A 27,944-nucleotide genomic window follows, 5' to 3' on the forward strand; every position below is an offset into this window, starting at 1 on the left:
GGTGCTTATTATCTTCAAGGACAGTTGTGGTGCTTATTATCTACAAGGACAGTGTGTACAGTGTTTACTGCAATGCCCTTTGCTAGTAGGTTTTTCCATGTGCTCTGAGGCAGGGGTGCTCAACACCCAGTCCTCAAGCCCCTCCCCCCACCATAGTTCATGTGTTCAGGATATCCCAGCTTCAGCAACAGGTGGCTCAATCATAGGCTCAGTTGAAGACTGAGGCACCTGTGCTGGTGGAGCTTGAGGACTGGAGTTGAGCACCCCTGCTCTGAGGTATGACCCTAATTACAAAGCATTGTGGTTAAAGATCACAGGTAGGATTTCGGTAACATCACACTGTTCATATGCTTCAATTGAAACAGAATGTTTCCAAGGAAAAAACAGATTACAACTAGGTAACCAAAGCCTTTTAATACACCTATAATAATAAAAGACTGCATTTCTTTATGTCTGTCTGTCAGAGCCAAAGGTTCAAGACCATGAAACCTAGAGACCTGACCTGTTGTAGGCATACTAAGGAACCCCTACGTGTGTGCACCTGCATGTTTATTTTTATTAAACGCATTAATTCCATGAGTGATTACAATTCCTCTGACAAGCAGGTAAGCCAGTGGGTGTTGTGCCTGGTTGGCTCTGTATCTGCATGTGACATCATAATGCACATAGCCTGGTGGCAGATAGGGTGGGAGGGAGGAGAGAGAGAGAAAGAGAGAAAGAAGGAGAAAGAGAGAAAGAGAGAGAAGAGAGAGAGAAAGAGAGAGAAAGAGAGGAGAGAGAGAGAGAGAAGAGAGAGAGAGAGAGAGAGAGAGAGAGAGAGAGAGGAGAGAGAGAGAGAGAGAGAGAGAGAGAGAGAGAGAGAGAGAGAGAGAGAGAGAGAGGAGAGAGAGAGAGAGAGAGAGAGAGAGAGAGAGAGAGAGAGAGAGAGAGAGAGAGAGAGAGAGAGAGAGAGAGAAGAGAGAGAGAGAGAGAGAGAGAGAGAGAGAGAGAGAGAGAGAGAGAGAGAGAGAGAAAAAAAAAAAAAAAAAAGAGTCAGGGAGGTAATGCATGTTGATACTTAAGTTTTTAATTAAAAAAAAACCCCAACCCTTCAACTTGATGGACTTTTTATGGTTCTGGGTGCAGCCGCGCTCACTGGAAGGTGGAATTATTGATCGGGTTAAAGAGGGCACTATTATTGATTGATTGATAGTTTCAAATCTGCAATGGAAAAGATGATTCCAGAGTTCTGCAACCCCTGCTAAGCCGGGCACTTCAGCTGGTTTTTAATAAAGTTACACAATGGATCTTAGAAATGTTTGCCTAAATGTAGTCTGAAGTGTTAGATGTTTTCATATGTGTTACTTCAATGGTTATTCATATATTTTTCAAGATGGTTATTTCACCTAAGAACACCTCACCATTGCACCCAAGATCACTATTTTGATTACTCCCCCCCCCCCCAGTATAATTTGTAACTGAAAACAAATAAAAAATGTTTACATAAAAATATTTAAAAATAGATTTTAAAGGTCAAGCACCAAGATTAACCTACTCAAAATATCACTGACATTAATTCACTTTGGTCTGGGATTGCACCTCAAATACAACCATTACCATTCCACTTTAAACCTACTGTGTGTATCGCCTCTTCATAGAGCCACTGGCCCTTCGCTCTTCAGTAAATATAGAAATATAACCATATCCCAAACTCATTGCCTTCATATCTGATTTTCTATCCTGGGCATGAAATGTATTGTGAAATCCTCCCATCGTTGAGTATGTAGTACATTAAGCAAAGGCTTCCTTCAGTAGCAACGAGGATGTCATGTGACAAATGTGCTCTCACTGTGACTTTATCCAGCTCCCACACACTGCTGTCAATCCAGCCTCATTAGCACTGGACAGGCTTTCACTAGCAGTAGATTCATCACCTCATACATGCATTGGAGGTCAAGGAATTCAATGGAAGTGTAATTAGAAGCTCCTTAAGTCTGTGTTAAGGGGGCAGTATGACTGCTTCAGGGCTGGGGCAATTTACCAGTGACCCCAAAAAAACAAGTTCAACTGAAATGTAGACATTGAAGGCAAATAAAGACCATGTAGCCCAGGGGTCCAACTCCAGTCATCAAGGGCCACCAACAGGCCAAGTATTAGGGATATCCCTGCTTCAGCACAGGTGGCTCTTTCATTCTGACTGATATCCTTAAAACCTGACCTGTTGGTGGCCCTTGACCGGACCTAGACCGGAGTTGGCCACTTCTGATGTAGCCCATCTAGTCACAGACATGCATATAAAATTACTTTATTGTACATCTACACACAGCAAATTACAGGCATATCGTGGGAAATATCAGAAATTATGTCACTTACACCAAGGATCGAAGGAGGACAGCGAGAAGACGGTAACAGTGCAAGGAAGCTTTTTATTGCCAATATACCAACACTATAACTCATATGCAAGGGGTCCGACCTAAAAACAAATGGGTAACAAAATCTCAACTCTGATATTTTTCAGTAGAAGGGGAAAACAAATAACTGGGGATTGTTGTTCACCGTTCTCTAGGGCAATATAACTATCAATAGAGGATGAGTATCTCACCCAATTCAATTTCACAAAGGTTGAACTCAATCGACATTTATTTTTACAACCTACTACTGTATTATCTACAATATAATGATGTAGCAGCTTCCTTCTCCAGTTGGGCGGACATTGGATCCAACTTCCGGTGCTGACAGGACAGCACCTATGTGGATGCCTGGGCTGACTGCATAGACATTTATACAAAATGCACCAAACACAATAAAATATGTTTTATTATGTTTTAATACATAATATGACTTGGGGGGACCCATACCTGTCCGGGAAATGGGCCTGGGATATGGGCTCTGATTGAACCTAGTACCTTTTAAAAGAGATTGCCCTAATTTTCAGACACATTTTGTTACATTGGGTTTTGTGTTAATGACACATTTTTCCAGTAAATACGACCAGGGGATCCCAGAGTTAAGAGCTTAAATTATCCTTGGTGGTGGTGGCAGCGTATTGAGGTGGTGTGAAGGTTTTGGGGGTGGTGGGGGTATTGCTAATTTTGAGGGCCCGGCGAGGACGTAAATGAGTATAAGCAGGGTAGCTACATGTATTAACCCATTTCATATACACACACGTCCGTGCTCACAGGTGTGGCGTATGTGACAGAACTGGATGTGGCCCATTCTCTGCAGTTGCATCTAAGGTCCATAGATGCTCTGCACCCATGAGCAAAACCACAGTACATTCTCACATCAGTAAGTCTATCTTTCCACTCTGAAATTCTCTTTTAAGATACAGCAGTGAAAACGTGTTGCAAACGTAAAATAATCTGTGTAAAATGTTCATACTATTATCCTTTGTGAGTATAAAGAATGTAACATTTGTCTAATTCCTAATGTAACGAAAATGACATTAAAATACTTTCCCAGCCCCCTGTGGAAAAGCAGTTGAAAGGATTTAAAGGTGCAATCCATGCAATATTATGTGTTTAAAAAAAAAAAATCAGTGCTGTAGTATTAGATATTTACTACTTTTTTTATTTTTTCCAACTCTTAATGCCATTTTTAATGAGTTTTAATATACTGATCATCCTTTGATTTCTATAGCATGTTTTAACACATCTCCCCAGAGGTGCAAGATCTTTGCAACACTTTCTGGTTTGTGATCATTTGTTAACGATATTCCCAGCAGTTTAAACTGCAAATAGTAACAATAGATCAGTGATTCCCAACCAGGGTTCTGTGGAACCCGGGGGCTCCTTGAAGCAGTCTCAGAGGTTCCTCCTATGGATCCCCCGCCCCCCTCCCCCCCAGGGGTGGGATCTTTTGGTATGTATTTTGTAGGGTGGATTGAGTGAGAGTGGGGTAATTGACGGAAGGTAGGGGCGAGTGGGAGGAGAGAGGGGGGCGGGAGTAAAAGAGTGAGACGCAGGGGATAAATACATGAGGCGGGAAGGGGGAGAGTGACAGACGGATGGGAGAGAAATACATCGGTAGAGGGTGGGAAATAGAGGTGGCTCGTGAGGTGTGACATTTTGTGATTTACCCTTGTCGAACCTATTATGTGTCAGCCGGATAGGGGTTCCCCGAGATTTTTCGAAATACTTCAAGGGTTCCTCCAAACAAAAAAGGTTGGGAAACACTGCAGTAGATAAATGTTACCTTAATAATACAAGGATACATTGTTGCTGGCGAGTTACACTGACTGAAGGACTGATTGAAACTGAAAGGCGGCCATTTAGTGAACCCTGGGAAGCCGGATCTTTGGCGATCGATGACGGGAGAACGAATCGAATCGACCCGCTTAGGTAGTTTTCAATAAAGGTAATCAAAGGTTGCATATATTAAAATATATATTATTTTTTTTTTAAAGTGCCACTTGGACAGCCTCTTTAATAGAAAAGTGGGAGGCACTATGAATTAAATGCCCACACACAGTCATGCAAACTTAGGATATATGAACTTTGACCTTCTGTTCCACCTTAAATAGGAGTGGCTCTCAAATAATGTATTCCAGTTCCACACATTGTCACCCAGTGAGCAGCACACACTGCAAGTCATGTGAAATGACATAATGGCTGGGTGTCTCTGGGTGTTTAGAAAATACCAATCAGAGAAACCATGGAAACAGCAAGAGATAAAAGGCCTATATCCAAGAGATGTGTACGAGGAGGACAGAGCATGTGAGAACAAGGTCTGGCAGTCAGCATCGCTTTCAAACAATACGGTCTGATCTGGCGTTCAAAATCCCCGGATTTATGGGGACCACTTTCTTTCACATCTTACAGCTTGTACGCTACAAACATCTCTCTGATGATGTAGAGCAGGGGTGGGCAACTCCAGTCCTCAAGGGCGACCAACAGGTCAGGTTTTCAGGATATCCCTGCTTCAGCACAGGTGGCTCAATCAGTGGTTCAGTCGACCAGCCTGGATCAGCACGGGCGGCTCATCGACTGAGCCACTGATTGAGCCACTGATTGAGCCAACTGTGCTGGAGCTGGGATATCCTGCAAACCTGACCTGTTTGGGGGGAGGGGGAGAGAGGGGGCTTAAGGACTGGAGTTGAGCACCCCTGCAGTAAGGTATTTAACATTATGCCCAGCCCCTCCATGTGAGAGTACTAAGGCCGAGTCCATGGAGGGTGCGTGTGGGCGACGGTGCTAGTGGCTTCACGCTTGCCTCTAGCTTCAGCGATTTGTGTGCTCTAACTGGACGTGATGAGGGGGCGTGGCCATGACATCACGGAAGCTGGTTCACCCTCATTGGGCAAACCTCTCACGTGACCCGGCTGGAGCACGAGGTAACAAATGTATAAATTTCCTCGCGCATCGCGACCGCCGGCACTTCTGGTCGTGCGCCCTCAGGACAGCCTCATAGAGGCAACATCATTTTGATCGCGCCGCGAGCGCGGTCGCGATAACCATGGACACGGCCAAAATACGGCAGCAGAGGGAGAAAGAGCAGGCAAAAACTAAGGGCAGTAACCCATTACATTCCGGGTTACATTTCCAGAAACACTTCTACTTGTCAGATTATTGTGTTGATCACGCAGTTCTGTCGTGTTCAACATTTTAAAGAAGTCAACCCATATAACGTAAAAACACAAACTTGATGTTTTATCTTGTACTGTCCTTCCTCTTGCTTTTCATGGATTTTTAACACGTTTATTATTTCACTGGGGGGGAAAGAGAGAGAGTGAGAGAGTGAGAGAGTGAGAGTGAGACAGTGAGAGAGTGTGTGACGGAAGCCTCGTCTCCTTCTCAGCACGCAACATCTCCGTCACGCAAGGACAGCATTTAAAAAGGGCCTCTTTGCTACAAGCAGCAGGAAAGCAAGAGATGAGCACCCTGCGCTGCTCTCCAAACTGACTTGCAATTTATTAGCGAAATTAAACATTTTTGATCGTAAGGCTTTTTATTTTTTTAAACAAAAAAAAGAAGTCATTTGATTGCATCTTCTGATGAAAAAAAATATTTCCGCCCAGTAAACACGTCACGGTAAAGCACATTTTAGCAGATCCCTACACCAAAACTTCACATTTGTTATGGTTTTAAAAATCTCCAGCTATTGCAAGAAAAGGCAACAAGTAAGGGAAGAAGTGAACTAGGTGAAAGCGCTTGAAGGGTTAAATCAAGTAGCCAACGCCTGCCCCCAAGAGCTACCAACAGGTAAGGTTTTCCACACATCCTTGCTTCAGCACAGTTGGCTCAGTCTTTGACTGAGCCACCTGTGCTGAAGCAAGGATGTCCGGAAAACCTGACATGTAGGTGGCCCTTGAGGACTGGAGTTGGCTACCCCTGGGCTAAATGAATAAAGCATGTGTTGTATTCAACTCAGTGCAATTAATTCTGGCAGAAACCAGGACTAAAATTCCTGTGGCAATATGAAAGAAACAAACCATTGTAAGTGCACGTTCCTTAGGGCACGATCCATCTTTCAATATCTTAGGAGTGCTGCTAGGGAAAGAAAAGTGGTCAAACAATTATGGAAAACAAATACAAAACCCCAGCGCCACCTTCCAAATTGTCTGACTCCTTTTGTTAAAAGTTTGCAAATGATCAGTGGTAAATCGCAGACCTCATAATGGAATAGGACCTCCCCAGATCATTGCAAAAACAGAAAAGTACTTTATTGGGTCATGGTTAAAAATTGGTGCCAAAAATCAGACGAAAGACTACGCATTTCACACTGGTTGACTCCTTGAGCCTGGGAGCGTGCGAAGCACGTGGGAGTCTTTTTTGGTCCATTTTTCGGCACCTGTTTTTTGTTTTTAACCATGATCCAATAAAGTACTGGTCTGTTTTTGCAATGATCTGGCGAGTTCCACTTTGGGGTCTGCGATTTAGTACTGCTCCTCTTCAAACTTTTCTGTTTGATTCATTGTGATCGGAGGGACGCCGACAGGACATTCGGGCATTCAGACAGCTGAGCAACGATACTGATATCAGACGGAGATGCGGTGTACAGCAGGAGCAGCGGCACACCGGTATAATTACAAAGTTGCTGACTAGACCTACGATGGGAAGGTAAGCCACTGACTTTTTCATGTCTGCTGAGTAGGTGCAGGAACCACCGGACTCTCTAATTCTATTCTCTCTAATGGTACTGTATATGTATATGCCATGTAACCTTATTCCGGATATGAAGTACCCCGTTAAAAAGTGAATATATTCAGAGACTATTCAGTGCCCTCTGTGAGCGCACAGAACAGCTGGTACACCTATCCTTTGTTAAGACATTTGGGATAAAAAATTTTTTTTATATATATATATATTTTTTTTTTCCCACTAATAAATTGCAAACTAATGTGAAAAGTAGTACAAGGTTTTTGTATTTGTTTTTCCCCATAAATGTATTGCAATTGTCTCTGCCTAGCAGCATCCCTAAGGCATTGAAAGATATACTGTAGTGTTACCGATGCACTTTGCACTCATCTGTTTTGCTGGACTCTAGTAACTAGCAACCTATTTTTTGTATAGATCATGTAAATATATGTTTTCATTATTTTAAAAATACAATGCTGCAATTCACATAGTAAAATACCCACCATTACAAAATTGTGTGTGGATCCCTTTTTGATTTCCAATGGAACCCCAGGTTTTCAGGCTCTCTCTGCTTCAGCACAGGTGGCTCAATCAGAGGCCGTCTTCGACTGAGTCTGATTGAGCCACCTGTGCTGAAGCAGGGATATCCTGAAAACCTGATCTGTTGGGGGAGCTTGAGGACTGGAGTTGAGCAGCCCTGAAATACCCTATGGTTGTACACACACACACACACACACACACACACACACACACTTTCAATTGAACGCAGAATGATCGCTGAAGCTCTGGTCTTGCATTTATATGCACGTATACATATTTTCTCGTGAGGCGCTCAACGTCAAACCAAAACCAGAGACCACGCCACAAATCGCAGCTGAGGCTCGTTCAGCCACTAGATGGCGCCTTTGGTGACTGGATGGAGGCCGATGACCTTTCATTTTGTGCAAGTGGATTAAAGCTGCCATTTTGAATCATACTATGGAATTAGTTCAACGTGACCACACGTGAGAGAACTCCGCGTCTCGCCTCACTCATTCGTGTTCCTGATACCAGTCCCACTCAGCATCTTCATCGCCAACTAAGAATACGGTGGCATTCTTCAGCACATCAGTTAAGGGAGGGGGGGGGGGGCAGAGAAGCGGCGTTAGAGGAGGGGGGGCGCCAGAGAAGCGGCGCTAGAGGAGGGGGGGCGCCAGAGAAGCGGCGCTAGAGGAGGGGGGGCGCCAGAGAAGCGGCGCTAGAGGAGGGGGGGCGCCAGAGAAGCAGCGCTAGAGGGGAGCGCCAGAGAAGCGGCGCTAGAGGGGAGCGCCAGAGAAGCGGCGCTAGAGGGGGGGCGCCAGAGAAGCGGCGCTAGAGGAGGGGGGCGCCAGAGAAGCGGCGCTAGAGGAGGGGGGTGGGGGGGGGGCAGAGAAGCAGCGCTAGAGGAGGGGGGGCGCCAGAGAAGCGGCGCTAGAGGAGGGGGGCGCCAGAGAAGCGGCGCTAGAGGAGGGGGGCAGAGAGGCCAGCACTAGAGGGGGTGGGGGGAGAGCGGGAGAAGCCATCTCTAGAGGAGGGGGCAGAGAGACTGGCTCTAGAGGAGGGGGCAGAGAGACTGGCTCTAGAGGAGGGGGCAGAGAGGCTGGCTCTAGAGGAGGGGGCAGAGAGGCTGACTCTAGAGGAGGGGGCAGAGACTGGCTCTAGAGGAGGGGGCAGAGAGGCTGGCTCTAGAGGAGGGGGCAGAGAGGCTGACTCTAGAGGAGGGGGCAGAGAGGCTGACTCTAGAGGAGGGGGCAGAGAGGCTGACTCTAGAGGAGGGGGCAGAGAGGCTGGCTCTAGAGGAGGGGGCAGAGAGGCTGGCTCTAGAGGAGGGGGCAGAGAGGCTGGCTCTAGAGGAGGGGGCAGAGAGGCTGGCTCTAGAGGAGGGGCAGAGAGGCTGGCTCTAGAGGAGGGGGCAGAGAGGCTGGCTCTAGAGGAGGGGCAGAGAGGCTGGCTCTAGAGGAGGGGCAGAGAGGCTGGCTCTAGAGGAGGGGGCAGAGAGGCTGGCTCTAGAGGAGGGGCAGAGAGGCTGGCTCTAGAGGAGGGGCAGAGAGGCTGGCTCTAGAGGAGGGGGCAGAGAGGCTGGCTCTAGAGGAGGGGGCAGAGAGGCTGGCTCTAGAGGAGGGGGCAGAGAGGCTGGCTCTAGAGGAGGGGGCAGAGAGGCTGGCTCTAGAGGAGGGGGCAGAGAGGCTGGCTCTAGAGGAGGGGCAGAGAGGCTGGCTCTAGAGGAGGGGCAGAGAGGCTGGCTCTAGAGGAGGGGCAGAGAGGCTGGCTCTAGAGGAGGGGGCAGAGAGGCTGGCTCTAGAGGAGGGGGCAGAGAGGCTGGCTCTAGAGGAGGGGGCAGAGAGGCTGGCTCTAGAGGAGGGGGCAGAGAGACTGGCTCTAGAGGAGGGGGCAGAGAGGCTGGCTCTAGAGGAGGGGGCAGAGAGGCTGACTCTAGAGGAGGGGGCAGAGAGGCTGACTCTAGAGGAGGGGGCAGAGAGGCTGGCTCTAGAGGAGGGGGCAGAGAGGCTGACTCTAGAGGAGGGGCAGAGAGGCTGGCTCTAGAGGAGGGGGCAGAGAGGCTGGCTCTAGAGGAGGGGGCAGAGAGGCTGGCTCTAGAGGAGGGGGCAGAGAGGCTGGCTCTAGAGGAGGGGGCAGAGAGGCTGGCTCTAGAGGAGGGGGCAGAGAGGCTGGCTCTAGAGGAGGGGCAGAGAGGCTGGCTCTAGAGGAGGGGGCAGAGAGGCTGGCTCTAGAGGAGGGGGCAGAGAGGCTGGCTCTAGAGGAGGGGGCAGAGAGGCTGGCTCTAGAGGAGGGGGCAGAGAGGCTGGCTCTAGAGGAGGGGGCAGAGAGGCTGGCTCTAGAGGAGGGGGCAGAGAGGCTGGCTCTAGAGGAGGGGCAGAGAGGCTGGCTCTAGAGGAGGGGCAGAGAGGCTGGCTCTAGAGGAGGGGCAGAGAGGCTGGCTCTAGAGGAGGGGCAGAGAGGCTGGCTCTAGAGGAGGGGGCAGAGAGGCTGGCTCTAGAGGAGGGGGCAGAGAGGCTGGCTCTAGAGGAGGGGCAGAGAGGCTGGCTCTAGAGGAGGGGCAGAGAGGCTGGCTCTAGAGGAGGGGGCAGAGAGGCTGGCTCTAGAGGAGGGGGCAGAGAGGCTGGCTCTAGAGGAGGGGGCAGAGAGGCTGGCTCTAGAGGAGGGGCAGAGAGGCTGGCTCTAGAGGAGGGGCAGAGAGGCTGGCTCTAGAGGAGGGGGCAGAGAGGCTGGCTCTAGAGGAGGGGGCAGAGAGGCTGGCTCTAGAGGAGGGGCAGAGAGGCTGGCTCTAGAGGAGGGGGCAGAGAGGCTGGCTCTAGAGGAGGGGGCAGAGAGGCTGGCTCTAGAGGAGGGGGCAGAGAGGCTGGCTCTAGAGGAGGGGGCAGAGAGGCTGGCTCTAGAGGAGGGGGCAGAGAGGCTGGCTCTAGAGGAGGGGGCAGAGAGACTGGCAGAACCACCGTCTGTGAGAATCCCACACTTTAATGCAAACTAAATGCACAAATACATGTAAAAATCTGGAATATTTGTTGGTACATACAAGGAATGTGACTTGTACGACAGGGCATCAGAGATCATTTACACAGGGGCTCTCCCACCCATTAGCACTCAGGCTTTACAAGAAGAGGTGCGAGGTGCTGTTAAGGCTTCAGAAGCTGTACACGAAGCACAGGCCTGGTACAAGAGCATGGTTATATGAAGAAGAAGTCACACCTGTAACTGCCCACAAGAAAAAGTGGGGACAATGAGTAGCGATTGATGGTAGGAGTTGGAGGGAAGTTGTAGACAGTGACCCCCTCTATGCAGACGCTGGGATGTGAGTTACTGCAGCAGTTCCTCCCAGGATATGGGTTTGGAAAACACTTCCCTCTCCAGCCACAGGTCATAGTTCATCTGAAAGTCCTCAGGCAGTTCCACCCGCTGCCCCAGGACACTCTGCAGACAGTTGTCAACGGGGAGGAACTCCGGGTTCCTGTGGGTGCGATCGTACCGCCGAGAGTTGAAGCGTTCAATGTTGGCCCTGAGCGCGCATTCCTCGGCCTGGAAATCCCATGGACGGGCATCGAGATCTGCGTCAGAGAGAGGGCGGGGAGGTAAAACATCTCAAGGCCAAGAGAACAGCCGCCCCCCCCGTCCCCCAGCTCACACGCTCCATACCGTTCCCATAGGCCCAGTCGTCGTTCAGGCGGTGCCGGACTTTCTGGTAAATGGCCGACATGGTTTTCATGTTACTTTTCCGCCACTGTCGGCCCAGGTACTTGGTCTGGACTTTGAGCAGCTTCAGCACATACAGTTGCATCATGGCCTGCTTCACCTTCAGCGCCCGCTTCAGGATCGGGGCAGACTTGAAAACCACCAGCATCTGTTATGAACGAGCCAGTTAGTGCCCGTCCTGTCCCCCCTCGCCCCTCCCGGCTCCCGATACCGTCCCCTCTCCTCCTCACCATTGTCCTCGAGTGCTTCCACTTTGTCAGCTTGTTCAGGATTCGCAAAAGGTTTATGCAGGAGAACAGATTCCTCCAACAAAAACGATTATTGTCCCCGGCTTCCTGCCATAGAAAGGAACGGGGGGTTATGGAGGTGCAGGACACGCAGATATTTGGGGCAGTGGAAAAGGGGCACGGTCCAGCCAGTCCCCGCTACGTACCAGGCTCTCGGCAGTCAGCTCCGGCAGCTCGTGGACAACAAAGTACGGATAATCCAGGACTGAAATACTGAAAGGGAGAGGATGTTAAAACAAGTCCCTGGGGTCGCTGTACCCCGCTCTGCTCTGGGCTGCAACATTACCTGTTCTTGGCAGTGATGTAGGACATGATATTTTGATTAAAGAATTTCAAGATTAAAGGGATACAGTTTGCAAACACCAGGTGCTGGGCCATGTACTCCATCTGGGGACACAGTGAGAGAGGGACAGAGTGAGGGGGTGACCCTAAAGACCCAAATATCTGAACATTACCAGAAAGCCGACACGGATCGCAAGAGGACTGCGGAAAAGGAGCGGGTATGTAAGCTGGACCTAAACGGGCCACTCGCATTGTAACCGTAGATTACTACACACAAGGTTATCAATACATTACTGAACGGATACGGAGTGCTTGATAACCGTGCATTATTAATAATGATATAACTGATGCAGACCGAGATCCCCAGAGACACAAACCTGATAGATGTGGTTCAGTTTGAAGTGCTTCAGCAGCAGGAGGAGGACGGCAGAAATGGCCTTGACAATAATCTCCTTGTGCCGATTCACATCCACCCCGAGTTTCATGCTCTGCAGAACGGTGGTCCTGCCATGAAACAGAAAGAATGAGCCCCCGCCCCCCAAAAAAGGTACAGAAAAACTGTGCTTTGTAACCACAACAGGGAGAGAAAATCAATAAAGAAACGCTCCCACACAAGAGCAAGCCCCATAAACCGATCATACAAAGACCCCCCTACTGAGACCCTAAATAACAGAGCCCCACAACAATCAGAGACCAGCATGTTAACAAGACCCCCACCAGACATCTCCTCTCCCCCCCCCCCCCCTCACAGCATCTCTTTGGGCAGCACCCCCCCAACCCGTCTCATCGGGCAGCACGCCACTTCCCCCCACTCACGGCATCTCCTCGGGCAGCACCCCCCCACCCCATCGGGCAGCACCCCACTTCCCCCCACTCACGGCATCTCCTCGGGCAGCACCCCCCCACCCCATCGGGCAGCACCCCACTTCCCCCCACTCACGGCATCTCCTCGGGCAGCACCCCCCCACCCCATCGGGCAGCACCCCACTTCCCCCCACTCACGGCATCTCCTCGGGCAGCACCCCCCCACCCCATCGGGCAGCACCCCACTTCCCCCCACTCACGGCATCTCCTCGGGCAGCACATCCGCCAGAATGTTAATGGAATCGGTTTTAGCTTTGGAGGTGGGAGCTGCAGCAAGCAGGATCTTCAGTAAGGCAATCTGAGAGGGTTAAATAAAGAAATGATGCCATGTGTGAAAGGGTTAAATAAAGAAATGATGCGATGTGTGAAAGGGTTAAATAAAGAAATGATGCGATGTGTGTGTGTGTGTGTGTGTGTGTGTGTGTGTGTGTGTGTGTGTGCGCGCGCGTGTGTGTATGTGGGGTGGAGCACTGATTCACATTATAGATTAGTACTGGCAGCAGCGGCCGGCGCTCCGCTGGGTGTAGCAGAGTAAAGCTGTGTAGAGATTAAGCCTTTACCATATACTGGGGCAGGCTGGGAAGGAGCCCCTGGTACAGGATCTCTGCTGGCGCTTGTTCCACCTCCTCTTCCCCCTGGGAATACACACAGCAGGATTAACATTGAGCAACAAGCAGGATTAAAGGGAACAGAAATCTCATCGTCCTGGAAACAGGCACCAAATCTCACCTACCCCTGAGAGGGGCGACCTCAGGAACTCCTCCTCCAGTCGGATTTGCACCTCAGCGATGGATGTATACTTGTGCTGTGACACAGAAGAACATGTGTGATGTCAGAGAGCACAGCGCCAGCGTAAGAGACTCCTCTACATCGACACAGACACACCGACACACACACACACACTGACGAGCAGGGAGCCCACGCCGTTCCGCTGAAGGAGAAACACGTCAGGTGGTACTCACCAGCTTCAGGGTGCGAATACTCTCATGGATCGGCCGAGGTAATCCGACCACCGTGTCAGTATCGCTGAGAGAAAAGAAAAAAAGGGGGGACCCGTAACAGCAACTGAGAACACCCCACATTTGGCCCGAGACAACCTCTGACCTCAATATAGAACTACAAACCAACATTTCTATTCACAAGTCCCGATAAAATGTTGTGACAGCCTCCCCCCCCCACACCTTGCAGCCCCCCCCCACACCTTGCAGCCCCCCCAACACCTAGTGATTCCGATCCCCATGCGACCGGTCTTCCTCCCAACGACAACTTGCAACCTCATTCTCCCCCCCTCTCAAGTATGCAACCTCTCCCCTGACCTCCCCATACACCATATGACAGTCCAGCATGTACCTTCCTAGAGTGTATCCGATGAATTTACTGCGACTCGATTCCAAGAACACCTCAATATCCTTCTCCCTGCAGGACAGAGGCAAAGGGAGAGTGGAGAGAATCAGAGGCACAGGGAGGAGAGAACCAGAGGCACGGGGAGGGAGGAGAGAACCAGAGGCACGGGGAGAGAGGAGAGAACCAGAGGCACGGGGAGAGAGGAGAGAACCAGAGGCACGTGGAGGGAGGAGAGAACCAGAGGCACGGGGAGGGAGGAAAGAATCAAAGGCACGGGGAGGGAGGAGAGAACCACAGGCACGGGGAGAGAGGAGAGAGCCAGAGGCACGGGGAGGGAGGAGAGAGCCAGAGGCACGGGGAGGGAGGAGAGAACCACAGGCACGGGGAGAGAGGAGAGAACCAGAGGCACGGGGAGGGAGGAGAGAACCAGAGGCACGGGGAGGGAGGAGAGAACCAGAGGCACGGGGAGGGAGGAGAGAACCAAAGGCACGGGGAGGGAGGAGAGAACCAGAGGCACGGGGAGGGAGGAGAGAACCAGAGGCACGGGGAGGGAGGAGAGAACCAGAGGCACGGGGAGGGAGGAGAGAACCAGAGGCACGGGGAGGGAGGAGAGAACCAGAGGCACGGGGAGGGAGGAGAGAACCAGAGGCACGGGGAGGGAGGAGAGAACCAGAGGCACGGGGAGGGAGGAGAGAACCAGAGGCACGGGGAGGGAGGAGAGAACCAGAGGCACGGGGAGGGAGGAGAGAACCAGAGGCACGGGGAGAGAGGAGAGAACCAGAGGCACGGGGAGAGAGGAGAGAACCAGAGGCACTGGGAGGGAGGAGAGAACCACAGGCACAGGGAGGGAGGAGAGAACCAGAGGCACGGGGAGAGAGGAGAGAACCAGAGGCACTGGGAGGGAGGAGAGAACCACAGGCACAGGGAGGGAGGAGAGAACCACAGGCACGGGGAGAGAGGAGAGAACTAGAGGCACGGGAGGGAGGAGAGAACCAGAGGCACGGGGAGGGAGGAGAGAACCAGAGGCACGGGGAGGGAGGAGAGAACCAGAGGCACAGGGAGGGAGGAGAGAACCAGAGGCACAGGGAGGGAGGAGAGACAATCCTGGGATGAAAAACCAGATGTATAAATGTGGGTGTAACCCCACACATACACTCCCTGTTTATACCACACCTGTCCCCCTCTGTAACCCTCACCTCACTTTGGGTGCCCAAGGCAAGCCCTTTGGAAAGGCTAGACGGTCAGTGGGGGGGTGCATCACTGAGGGGGGCATCACCTCTTCCCGCTCAAGGGGAAAAGGCTCCCCCTCTAGGCTGTTGTCTTCATCGTTCTCCTCCTCGTCGTCACGAGAATCGTCTGCTTTGTAGGGGTCCCTCTCGTTAAAAGCGTCGAGATTATCCTGCTTAATGAGAGCCTGGGGAGAGAAGGAAACAGGAAATTACAAACAGCGCCCAAATACACACTCCCCCTCCCAAGAGCCTCTGCTCACCTTGTGCTCTCGCCGGCCTCTCCTCTGCTGCTGTTCGATCAGGTCGGATGCTGACGCTGGTGGAGACGCAGCTCTCATACTGCGAATCACTTTAATGCTGTCTTCAGGGAGTGGGGGCAGACGCAGGGCCTCCCGCTTGTGAGATTTCATCTCCAGCAACTCCTCAAACCCACCCAGAGTGCACTGCAGGAACACACACACTGATATACAGACATTCGCTAAACCCACCCAGAGTGCACTGCAGGAACACACACACTGATATACAGACACTCGCTAAACCCACCCAGAGTGCACTGCAGGAACACACACACTGATATACAGACACTCGCTAAACCCACCCAGAGTGCACTGCAGGAACACACACACTCCTCAGGAGATACACCATACACACACACTCTTCCGGAGATACACCATGCCCACACACACTCCTCCGGAGATACACCATGCACACACACACACTCCTCCGGAGATACACCATACACACACACACACACACACACACACTCCTCCGGAGATACACCATACACGCACACTCCTCCGGAGATACACCATACACACACACACTCCTCCGGAGATACACCATACATACACACTCCTCCGGAGATACACCATGCACACACTGACACCTACCAGCACTGTCTTCCACAGCAGCAGCAGCACTTTTTTCATGGGGAAGTGAGGAGCGTGACCACTGCAGAACTTTGTGACCATCCCAAAGAGCATCACAGCACAGGGCTCATTGTTATACACAGGGGACCCTGCAGGGAGAGAGCGCTCATTGTTATACACAGGGGACCCTGCAGGGAGAGAGCGCTCATTGTTATACACAGGGGACCCTGCAGGGAGAGAGCGCTCATTGTTATACACAGGGGACCCTGCAGGGAGAGAGCGCTCATTGTTATACACAGGGGACCCTGCAGGGAGAGAGCGCTCATTGTTATACACAGGGGACCCTGCAGAGAGAGAGCGCTCATTGTTATACACAGGGGACCCTGCAGGGAGAGAGCGCTCATTGTTATACACAGGGGACCCTGCAGAGAGAGAGCGCTCATTGTTATACACAGGGGACCCTGCAGAGAGAGAGCGCTCATTGTTATACACAGGGGACCCTGCAGAGAGAGAGCGCTCATTGTTATACACAGGGGACCCTGCAGGGAGAGAGCGCTCATTGTTATACACAGGGGACCCTGCAGGGAGAGAGAGCTCATTGTTATACACAGGGGACCCTGCAGGGAGAGAGCGCTCATTGTTATACACAGGGGACCCTGCAGAGAGAGAGCGCTCATTGTTATACACAGGGGACCCTGCAGGGAGAGAGCGCTCATTGTTATACACAGGGGACCCTGCAGAGAGAGAGAGCTCATTGTTATACACAGGGGACCCTGCAGGGAGAGAGCGCTCATTGTTATACACAGGGGACCCTGCAGAGAGAGAGAGCTCATTGTTATACACAGGGGACCCTGCAGGGAGAGAGCGCTCATTGTTATACACAGGGGACCCTGCAGGGAGAGAGCGCTCATTGTTATACACAGGGGACCCTGCAGAGAGAGAGCGCTCATTGTTATACACAGGGGACCCTGCAGGGAGAGAGCGCTCATTGTTATACACAGGGGACCCTGCAGGGAGAGAGCGCTCATTGTTATACACAGGGGACCCTGCAGAGAGAGAGAGCTCATTGTTATACACAGGGGACCCTGCAGGGAGAGAGCGCTCATTGTTATACACAGGGGACCCTGCAGGGAGAGAGCGCTCATTGTTATACACAGGGGACCCTGCAGGGAGAGAGCGCTCATTGTTATACACAGGGGACCCTGCAGGGAGAGAGCGCTCATTGTTATACACAGGGGACCCTGCAGGGAGAGAGCGCTCATTGTTATACACAGGGGACCCTGCAGAGAGAGAGCGCTCATTGTTATACACAGGGGACCCTGCAGGGAGAGAGCGCTCATTGTTATACACAGGGGACCCTGCAGAGAGAGAGCGCTCATTGTTATACACAGGGGACCCTGCAGAGAGAGAGCGCTCATTGTTATACACAGGGGACCCTGCAGAGAGAGAGCGCTCATTGTTATACACAGGGGACCCTGCAGGGAGAGAGCGCTCATTGTTATACACAGGGGACCCTGCAGGGAGAGAGAGCTCATTGTTATACACAGGGGACCCTGCAGGGAGAGAGCGCTCATTGTTATACACAGGGGACCCTGCAGAGAGAGAGCGCTCATTGTTATACACAGGGGACCCTGCAGGGAGAGAGCGCTCATTGTTATACACAGGGGACCCTGCAGAGAGAGAGAGCTCATTGTTATACACAGGGGACCCTGCAGGGAGAGAGCGCTCATTGTTATACACAGGGGACCCTGCAGAGAGAGAGAGCTCATTGTTATACACAGGGGACCCTGCAGGGAGAGAGCGCTCATTGTTATACACAGGGGACCCTGCAGGGAGAGAGCGCTCATTGTTATACACAGGGGACCCTGCAGAGAGAGAGCGCTCATTGTTATACACAGGGGACCCTGCAGGGAGAGAGCGCTCATTGTTATACACAGGGGACCCTGCAGGGAGAGAGCGCTCATTGTTATACACAGGGGACCCTGCAGGGAGAGAGCGCTCATTGTTATACACAGGGGACCCTGCAGGGAGAGAGCGCTCATTGTTATACACAGGGGACCCTGCAGGGAGAGAGCGCTCATTGTTATACACAGGGGACCCTGCAGAGAGAGAGCGCTCATTGTTATACACAGGGGACCCTGCAGGGAGAGAGCGCTCATTGTTATACACAGGGGACCCTGCAGGGAGAGAGCGCTCATTGTTATACACAGGGGACCCTGCAGGGAGAGAGCGCTCATTGTTATACACAGGGGACCCTGCAGGGAGAGAGCGCTCATTGTTATACACAGGGGACCCTGCAGGGAGAGAGCGCTCATTGTTATACACAGGGGACCCTGCAGGGAGAGAGCGCTCATTGTTATACACAGGGGACCCTGCAGGGAGAGAGCGCTCATTGTTATACACAGGGGACCCTGCAGGGAGAGAGCGCTCATTGTTATACACAGGGGATCCTGCAGGGAGAGAGCGCTCATTGTTATACACAGGGGACCCTGCAGGGAGAGAGCGCTCATTGTTATACACAGGGGACCCTGCAGGGAGAGAGCGCTCATTGTTATACACAGGGGACCCTGCAGGGAGAGAGCGCTCATTGTTATACACAGGGGACCCTGCAGGGAGAGAGTGCTCATTGTTATACACAGGGGACCCTGCAGGGAGAGAGCGCTCATTGTTATACACAGGGGACCCTGCAGGGAGAGAGCGCTCATTGTTATACACAGGGGACCCTGCAGGGAGAGAGCTCATTGTTATACACAGGGGACCCTGCAGGGAGAGAGCTCATTGTTATACACAGGGGACCCTGCAGAGAGAGAGCGCTCATTGTTATACACAGGGGACCCTGCAGGGAGAGAGTGCTCATTGTTATACACAGGGGACCCTGCAGGGAGAGAGCGCTCATTGTTATACACAGGGGACCCTGCAGGGAGAGAGTGCTCATTGTTATACACAGGGGACCCTGCAGGGAGAGAGCTCATTGTTATACACAGGGGACCCTGCAGGGAGAGAGCGCTCATTGTTATACACAGGGGACCCTGCAGGGAGAGAGCGCTCATTGTTATACACAGGGGACCCTGCAGGGAGAGAGTGCTCATTGTTATACACAGGGGACCCTGCAGGGAGAGAGTGCTCATTGTTATACACAGGGGACCCTGCAGGGAGAGAGCGCTCATTGTTATACACAGGGGACCCTGCAGGGAGAGAGCGCTCATTGTTATACACAGGGGACCCTGCAGGGAGAGAGCTCATTGTTATACACAGGGGACCCTGCAGGGAGAGAGCGCTCATTGTTATACACAGGGGACCCTGCAGGGAGAGAGCGCTCATTGTTATACACAGGGGACCCTGCAGGGAGAGAGTGCTCATTGTTATACACAGGGGACCCTGCAGGGAGAGAGTGCTCATTGTTATACACAGGGGACCCTGCAGGGAGAGAGCGCTCATTGTTATACACAGGGGACCCTGCAGAGAGAGAGCGCTCATTGTTATACACAGGGGACCCTGCAGGGAGAGAGCGCTCATTGTTATACACAGGGGACCCTGCAGGGAGAGAGCGCTCATTGTTATACACAGGGGACCCTGCAGGGAGAGAGCGCTCATTGTTATACACAGGGGACCCTGCAGGGAGAGAGCGCTCATTGTTATACACAGGGGACCCTGCAGGGAGGGAGCGCTCATTGTTATACACAGGGGACCCTGCAGAGAGAGAGCGCTCATTGTTATACACAGGGGACCCTGCAGGGAGAGAGCGCTCATTGTTATACACAGGGGACCCTGCAGAGAGAGAGCGCTCATTGTTATACACAGGGGACCCTGCAGGGAGAGAGGAGGGGGGTTATTTTATATTGCAGACACCTCACAGCCGCCACCAGGTGAAGTTCTTTCAAAACTAAAGCCGTCTCATATTTTAATCAGGTTTGTAACTGTTACATAAGCATTTATTTTATCTGTTCCTGTTCATGCAATGATATATATTTAAGTTATGGTGGGTGAAAAGGTGACTAAAAACCCTCCACCGTATAGCATATAAAAACTTACTTGCGAGCACATTCACATGTCTTAGACAGGTCTGCAACCCTGTGTTTCACTATTGTCACCCAGTATACTATGCTTCCACTGCAGCAAGGGATTCTGGGAAATGACATGCAAATGAGCACAAAGTGCCACCTTTTGTCTCAAGTCCACATTACATGGAAAACTCTTAAGCCAATGCATGCTGCTTTAAACACAGCTTTTAAACATAGCCTGGGATGAGATGCAAAGCCAGTAAATCCACTCACAGACAGACAGTTTCGACCTTGTGAAGATCAACTCATGTCTCAAGTTGCAAAGCCAGTACAACCAACCTCACACTGATGAGACCCACAAGGTCGAAACTGTCTGTCTGTGAGTGGGTTTATTGGCTATGTTTAAAAGCTGTGTGTAAAGCAGCATGCATTGGCTTAAGAGTTTTCCATGTAATGTGGACTTGAGACAAAAGGTGACACATTGTGTGCTCATTTGCATGTCGTTTCCCAGAATCCCTTGCTGCAGTGGGAGCACTGTATGCTAGGAGATAATGGTGAAAAGCAGAGTTGCAGACCTGTCTGAGACATGTGAATGTGCTCACAAGTAAAATATATATATATATTTTTTTTATATCAGCGGTGCGCAAACGGGGGGGCGCTGGAGATTTGTCTGGGGGGGGGGGGCGCGGGTGGTTGCAGAGGTCCCGTGCCCTTCCCCACGGCATTAAAATGAAATGCCGGGTGATCGCGTGAGGCCTCTGCAACTCACTTACCTTGATTCTGAAGGCTGCTATGAAGCGCCGCCATGGCAACGCGGCATCAAATGACGCCGCCGGGTCACGTGGCGTGACGTCACGTGGCGACCCAGAGCGTCATTTGACGCCGACACAAGAGGTGAGGGGGGCGCGAGCACAGGCGGGGAAGAAGGCAAGGGGGGCGCAACGTTAATAGTTTGCGCCCCCCTGCCCCATGTCGTTGCACTCACAGTGATGATGGTATTCTGTAGAAGGTGGGTGCAAATGACCCAGAGTATGTTGCTCGGGGCTGAATGTTCATAGCAGCTATAATGGCTCACAGAGAAACTCCAATGATTCAAAACAATAACATTTTATTAACATATAACTATATTAAAATCAAATAGGTGAATATCTATGTACATATGTGAATAAAATCCCCTATTGACTCCTCCTCCCCAGACAAAGCGTGAAGTATCACGTGAAACGTACGTCGGGTAAGGACGTCACGACGGTGACGTTCGTTTGGTGAGATGGCGAACTGACAAGCAGCAGCTCCAAACGGGTCGCATAGTGTTTGCTTATTCCAATTAATTTTATCCTACCCTATTTCAGAGTTATATCTATTGATTTATTGCTTGTAGAACGCTCTTACTTCTATCTTGGAGCAAACATCTCGGCGATAATCTAAGGCAGTGGTTCCCAACTCCAGTCCTCAAGGACCACTAACAGTGCAGGTTTTAAGGCTATCCTCCCATTAGCACATGTGGCCCAATCATTGTGACTGAGCCACCTGTGCATCCTTAAAACCTGCACTGTTACTGGTCCTTGAGGACTGGGGTTGGGAACCACTGATCTAAGACATCCTTCACTCTGTGGGGTGTCTATGAAGCCAGTCCTGACTGCACTGTTTGTTCATACACAGGCAACACAGTACTGTATATGTGAAAGACTACTACTGAAAAATTGTGTGTGTTCTATTTTGCCTACTATATATACACACCATCTACCATTGATATGGATATCTTGCTATCAAGTGTGAGCGAGCGGTGCGCACTGCTCTGTCAGTGAACATGTATGTGCATGGTGTGCAAGTGTGTCAGCAGCTCCAGTGTGTAAAGACCCCTTACCCAGCTCGTTGCGAAACGTCTGTCGCATGACTTTCCACTCCGAACTGTCCCCTTCTCCTTCCTCACGCAACGTGTCTACGATCAGGTACATAATGTTGAGCAGGACACTGCACACAGAGCGAGAGTCAGAGAGCAGGTGATTAGGACAAAGGAAGGCGCTTGATGGAATGGATTGACAAACCGAGACTGTGAGCACGAGCAGTAGCGAACAGGAGACAATAGCACACAGAGACGGGGAAAGAGAAAGTACAGAGTAACCGTGAGAACAGACACCACATTAAACACTCCAAATAGCATTCTGGTTACAATCCCCACAGACATTATTCCCCTCACCGCAGGTCTGTGCTGTCAGCTAGAGAGATCGCTGGCTTCCTCACCGCATTGCTACAAGCTGCACTGTTTCTGAAATAAGAGGAGAGAATGAAATCAGCCCGGTGTGGAAAACAGAAAACTTATACAGGGGGCAAGTGAGCAACAAAGGCATCCACCACAAGGCATCCTGTAGCTCAAATGAGGGGATCTAGTCACATGATGACTGAGAGAGGAAGGCACACAGACTCAGATGAGTAAGAGGTATACACACCACTTGGAACCAAGCAGCTCCCTTAAAAAGTCACTTACACATCATACACTGCATCATAATAAGCCTCTGTCTCACTCACACAGTAACAGACTTTCTTACTCACTCCACTTCCATGTTCAGAAGCTCCACCAGAGCATTGAATGTTCCAGCTTCCAGCAATAGGAAGATGTTGTGTCGCAACCAGGATTGAACCTCAGCCTCGGAGCTACAATCCCCAAAGGTACCTAAACAAAGAGAGACAGCGAGAAAGAGTGGGTGAGGCAGAAAGGGGAAGAGATGCACAGAAAGAGAGGGCGAAGGGAGACGCAGCAGGGGAAAAAACATATTAGAAGGGAGAAGTGTGAGAAGAAGGGAGTCGGACAAAGAAAGTGAAAGACAGAGAGGATCAGTCAGTAAGTAGAGCATCTGTGTGACCTTCAGCTACTGCATCATTCTGTCATTGTCGCCTCCTCTTGCTCACCTTGTGCCACATACAGAATTGCTCGAGCCACCTTCAGCCTCTTCTCTCGGGCAGTGACTTCCAACGCATCAAGGAGCCGCATGGTGTGAGCGCGCTGCTGGGACACGTCCAACTCTGTCCATTTCTTATCCGGAACTAAAAACACACACAGACATGAGAAGCAGATCCTGTGAGGCTCAGAGACCTGCAGAGTCCCTCCCCTCCGTGTGTTTGAAGCTATTAAAGCCTGCAGCTCTCACATTCAGCGTGTCCCTCTCTGACACACACATTAAACCCCCTCATGGACCACAAAGCACAAGACCAAACACAAAGCACATGAATAGGGACGGAAGAGACAGGGACTCCCTACCATGCAAGCGGAAATCCTCTTCAAAACATTTCCTGTTTAGCTGGAACTCTGGACCCTCTGTGTAACTGTACAGTTCTGTTAAAAGAAGCAGAGAGAGAATTTGAAGACACAAGACTTGGAGAACAGTTTCTGGGCCAGTAACAAGAGGTTCTGAGAAGTTATTCTACTCTCTACAACAGGGATGCTCAACTCCAGTCCTCGCCCCTCTTCCAACAGGTCAGGCTTTCAGGATATCCCAGCTTCAGCACAGGTGGCTCAATCAGAGGCTCAGTCTGTGCTTGAGCCTCTGATTGAGCCACCTGTGCTGAAGAATGGATATCCTGAAAACCTGACCTGTTGGGGGGGGGGGGGGAGTTGAGGACTGGAGAAAGGGACAAGCCACAAGAGAAGGCAGATAGAAGCTCTACAGATGTTCTGACCCGTCTAAGCCTTTAGAGCGTCAGCTCTTCTGTTAACAATACCTCGTTCCCCTCTGTAGAAAAACAAGCAAACTAATTGGCGCACTTGGTCTTCCCGGATATCAATTTCTGCGTTTCTGGACCTTTTCTTGTTGCTTCTCACGGAATTAAACCACGTCAAGCCCGCAAACCTGTGTTGGTGCATGAGTCATAATGTCTAATGGTCATGTTGTAGGTACAACAGTGGATCACATCTCTATTTCCCAGGCACTTTTGTGCTGCTCTGTCTGTCTTTTGCTCATACTAACCTGCACAATGGGAAGTTATGAAATCTCAAGAATATATGTCTAATCTAATATTACCTAGGAATGAAACCTGAACAGACGTCTCTGTATCCTACCTGAGAACTCGGCTGCCCATTTATCACAGTCTGTGTACACAAACTCCAGGTCCGGAGACTCAGAGTAACCCTAAAACGAGAATGTAATCAGCACAAGCGCCCAAAACCGCCTCCCCATGCCCAGGCCCCGCACACAGTCTCTGTCCCCAGGTCCACTCCCTAGAATACTCCCACAGAACCCAGGTTGTAAACAGTTAACATAAGAGGTGGATATACCAGGAATTCGAGTATTTTCTGTATATGGCAAGTATACATGAGACACAACAGCTGGGTATATGCGGACAGCGGTTGAAAAGGAGTGCCACTGTGACCATGTATAAACAAAAAGACAAAAACCCCAATGCTACATCCAGCATGACAAATCATAAAGTTAAATACTTCTCTCTTCTTTTCTCATAAGTTAGGGTCACTTAGTTAAATTCTTTGGCCAAAGCATTGTAAAACTTACAGACCCAAGGTGTGCCCTCTTTTTCTGCAAGTCCTCACACTGCCTCTGCAAGTCCTCACACTACCTCTGCAAACGTTCTGTTTACCGCTCTAATATGAGGGAGAAGTCTTAATAGACAGGTCATTCACAGCTGCATGGAAATGGGCATGTACCCAGTAGCACTCCTTTCTGACATAAATATGTATGTGAGGTGGGTCTGGGTTTGAGCTGGTGTAGATTTGAATTGGTAAACAATTGTGTGGAGGTCTGACACACCACCTTCCTGTTTCCAAGCTCGCCCTGCCCACCCTTAAATTGCAAGTCCTGAGATGCAGCTGTGAATGACCAGTATATTCAGACTTCTTCCTCATGTTAGAGAGGTAAAGAGAACGTTTGCAGAGATCGTGTTAGGACTTACAGAAAGAGAGGGCACACATTGACATGATCTGCCAGCTTATCAATGCTTTGGCCAAAGGATTTAACGAAGTGATCCTCACTTATGAGAAAAGAACAGATAACCTATTAACTACCACTAAATACGTATCCTTGGTATTTGCTATACATAGGTGGTTACTATATAGATATATAGATACACACATCCACGCACAGATATACAAAAGGAGCTTAATATTGTATATTAGAAATGTGTCTATGAAGCAAAGTGACGTGTGTGTCTATAGCAGTGTTTCCCAAATGGGGTTCTGTGGAACCCTGGGGTTCCACGGAGCAGTCCCAGGGGTTCCACCATGGCTCTCCTCCACCCCCCTTTCCCCATTGCGGCTGTGGAGAGGGTGAGCAGCCACGAAGAGACAGACTGTTTGCTCCACTGAGGCTTGTGCGGGAAGCCCCGGCTCTGCACGCTGCTCGTTTGGGGAAGATGCCGCTAGCGCAGCTGGCTGACCCGTGGCAAAAGCTGCCGGTGAAGAAAGTGGAGAGCGAGGTGCACGAGAAGGGTGCACGAGAAGGGAGCGCGAGGAGGGAGCGCGGGGAGGGTGGCGGTTACAGCTCGCGCCGGAGCAGGAGAGCAGTGACAGGAGAGGAGGGCGCATGGGATATCTACTTATAAGGAAAGTGTATGGCAGTATAGAAAGGTGTGAGTGAGCAGGGGAGGTGTATAGAAAGGAGTGAGGGGAAGTATATAGGAAGGAGTGAGGTGAAGTGTATAGGAAGGAGTGAGGGGAAGTGTGTAGGAAGGAGTGAGGGGAAGTGTATGGGAGAGTATAGGAAGAAGTGAGGGGAAGTGTATGGGAGAGTATAGGAAGGAGTGAGGGGAAGTGTATAGGAAGAAGTGAGGGGAAGTGTATAGGAAGGAGTGAGGGGAAGTGTATGGGAGAGTATAGGAAGGAGTGAGGGGAAGTGTATCGGAAGGAGTGAGGTGTGTGTGTGTGTATATATATATTTATATATACATGTGTGTGTGTTGTATAGTAAAGAAGTAACACGTGTATTGTAGAGCAGCATTTCCCAAATGGGGTTCCGCTGAACCCTGAGGTCTTTTAAAAATGTATTGGAACAGTGGGGGACTTTAAAAAAAAAAAACTCTGGCGTTCCGTAAGGTAAAATTAAGTGTTTTGCAAAAAAATAAAACATTTAAAAATTGCAGCCGCCAGGAGGGACGGAGACACCACCACTGCGGGCTCCCTTCCCCCCCTACCCCATAATAATAAACAAAGAATCTGATGCTATAATTATCATATAAGTAAGAGTAAAACCTTATCATTTTTTTCGGGCACGTATACAGGGCGGCTGCATTTATTTATGGGACATGAAAGAGGACAAAACATGTAGTTGCCTTCCCACTGGAAAAATGTAACTTTCAATTTAAATGTATTTGATCTTGAACCAAGAAAAAATTTTGGATTTCTTTTTTTTTTTTTTCATGTGTTACGTTAAAAATATTTAAGGGGTTCCATTTTGTTGTACAAAATAAAAAAGGGTTCCACGACTAAATTTAATTGGGAAACACTGGTCTATAGGATGTATACAGTAGGTATTACGTATACAAATAATGTCTCCTATAGATCTTAGTCGGTGCATATATTATAGGCATGTATATATAGGATATGAGGTATTTACAGTGTACTTAGTGTGCGCGTGCATATTATAATGACAAGAGAGAGCCCGTACACATATGGAGTGCATATATCAAATGTATGAGCTGTACAGTGTGTGTGTGAATATATAACATTATGGGCGTGTGTGTGTGTATATATTTATTATGACCCTAATGGGTGTAGGATATACATGTATATATAATGGGTGTGTATACATGTATATATAGAGTGTGTACAGTATAGACCTCCGAGTCTTTGCGCTGGTTGCGGTTGAACTCGCGGCCCTTCCCTGGTTGGAGACCCGGTCCCCCAGTTCCCCCGTAGCCGCCTCCGCTCCCCCCGTAGCCGCCTCCGCTTCCCCCGTAGCCGCCTCCGCTTCCCCCGTAGCCGCCTCCGCTCCTCAGCTTGTTGTTGACAATCAGCGACCCGGCAGCCTCCATCTTCCACCGGCAGCACCCCGGTGACGCGGAGTTCTCGCGAGCACAGACCGCGCAAAGTCTCGTGTGTGGAACGCAAGCGGGTTCCAAGCCCCGGTCTTGCGCGAACTATTTCCGGATTCAGCGGCGCCTGAACCCAATAATCCACAGGAACCCGAACCTCTCCCCTCCCAATAATACACAGGAACCTGAACCTCTCCCCTCCCAATTATACACAGGAACCCGAACCTCTCCCCTCCCAATAATACACAGCAACCCGAACCTCTCCCCTCCCAATAATCCACAGGAACCTGAACCTCTCCCTCCCAATAATACACAGGAACCTGAACCCCTCCCTCCCTATAATTAACACAGGGGCCTGAACCTGAACCTCTCCCTCCCAATAATACACAGGAACCGGAACCTCCCAATAATAACATGGGCCTGAACCTCTCCCAATAACAACACAGGGGCCTGAACCTCTCCATCCCAATAACAACACAGGGGCCGGAACCTCTCCCCCTCCCAACAACAACACGGGCCTGAACCTCTCCCCTCACCAATAACAACGCAGGAACCGGAACCCCTCCCTCCCAATAATAACACAGGACCTGAACCTCCCCCTCCCAATAATACACAGGAACCTGAATCTGAACCTCCCCCTCCCAATAACACGGGTCTGAACCTCTCCCTTCCAACAACAACACAGGGGCCTGAACCTCTCCCAATAACAACACAGGAGCCTGAACCTCTCCCAATAACAACACAGAAACCCAAACCTCTCCCTCCCAATAATAACACAGGGGCATGAATCCCTCCCCTCCCAATAACAACA

The 27,944-nt window shown here is 50.5% G+C and overlaps 1 protein-coding gene across 1 annotated transcript; it reads right to left on the reverse strand.

Moving 5' to 3' along the window:
- Positions 1-10,530: 10,530 nt before the first annotated feature.
- Positions 10,531-27,197, reverse strand: STRIP1 (striatin interacting protein 1). The gene is made up of 21 exons (XM_075613578.1): positions 26,939-27,197; positions 24,213-24,282; positions 23,415-23,489; positions 23,066-23,200; positions 22,709-22,829; positions 22,356-22,424; positions 22,023-22,129; positions 16,179-16,306; positions 15,549-15,731; positions 15,256-15,473; positions 14,066-14,131; positions 13,678-13,741; positions 13,449-13,520; positions 13,276-13,350; positions 12,916-13,013; positions 12,229-12,355; positions 11,856-11,956; positions 11,716-11,782; positions 11,513-11,617; positions 11,226-11,430; positions 10,531-11,137 (listed from the first exon to the last, which is right to left on the reverse strand). Exons 1-21 carry the CDS (start codon positions 27,131-27,133, stop codon positions 10,890-10,892), a joined length of 2,529 nt encoding a protein of 842 aa, XP_075469693.1. The 5' UTR covers positions 27,134-27,197; the 3' UTR covers positions 10,531-10,889.
- Between the last annotated feature and the right edge of the window lie 747 nt (positions 27,198-27,944).

This window comes from Ascaphus truei, chromosome 9 (genome assembly GCF_040206685.1).
Source record: "Ascaphus truei isolate aAscTru1 chromosome 9, aAscTru1.hap1, whole genome shotgun sequence".
Classification (NCBI taxonomy): domain Eukaryota; kingdom Metazoa; phylum Chordata; class Amphibia; order Anura; family Ascaphidae; genus Ascaphus; species Ascaphus truei.

Bases quoted from the DNA above. Each gene is read 5' to 3' on its own strand.
- STRIP1 (XM_075613578.1), bottom strand. From the start codon at position 27,133: ATGGAGGCTGCCGGGTCGCTGATTGTCAACAACAAGCTGAGGAGCGGA. The intron at 23,490-24,212 runs GTAGGATACAGA...TTCTTTTAACAG, and splicing joins ATGGGCAGCCGAGTTCTCAG to AACTGTACAGTTACACAGAG. The intron at 13,014-13,275 runs GTAAAGGCTTAA...TAACCCTCTCAG, and splicing joins CCAGCCTGCCCCAGTATATG to ATTGCCTTACTGAAGATCCT.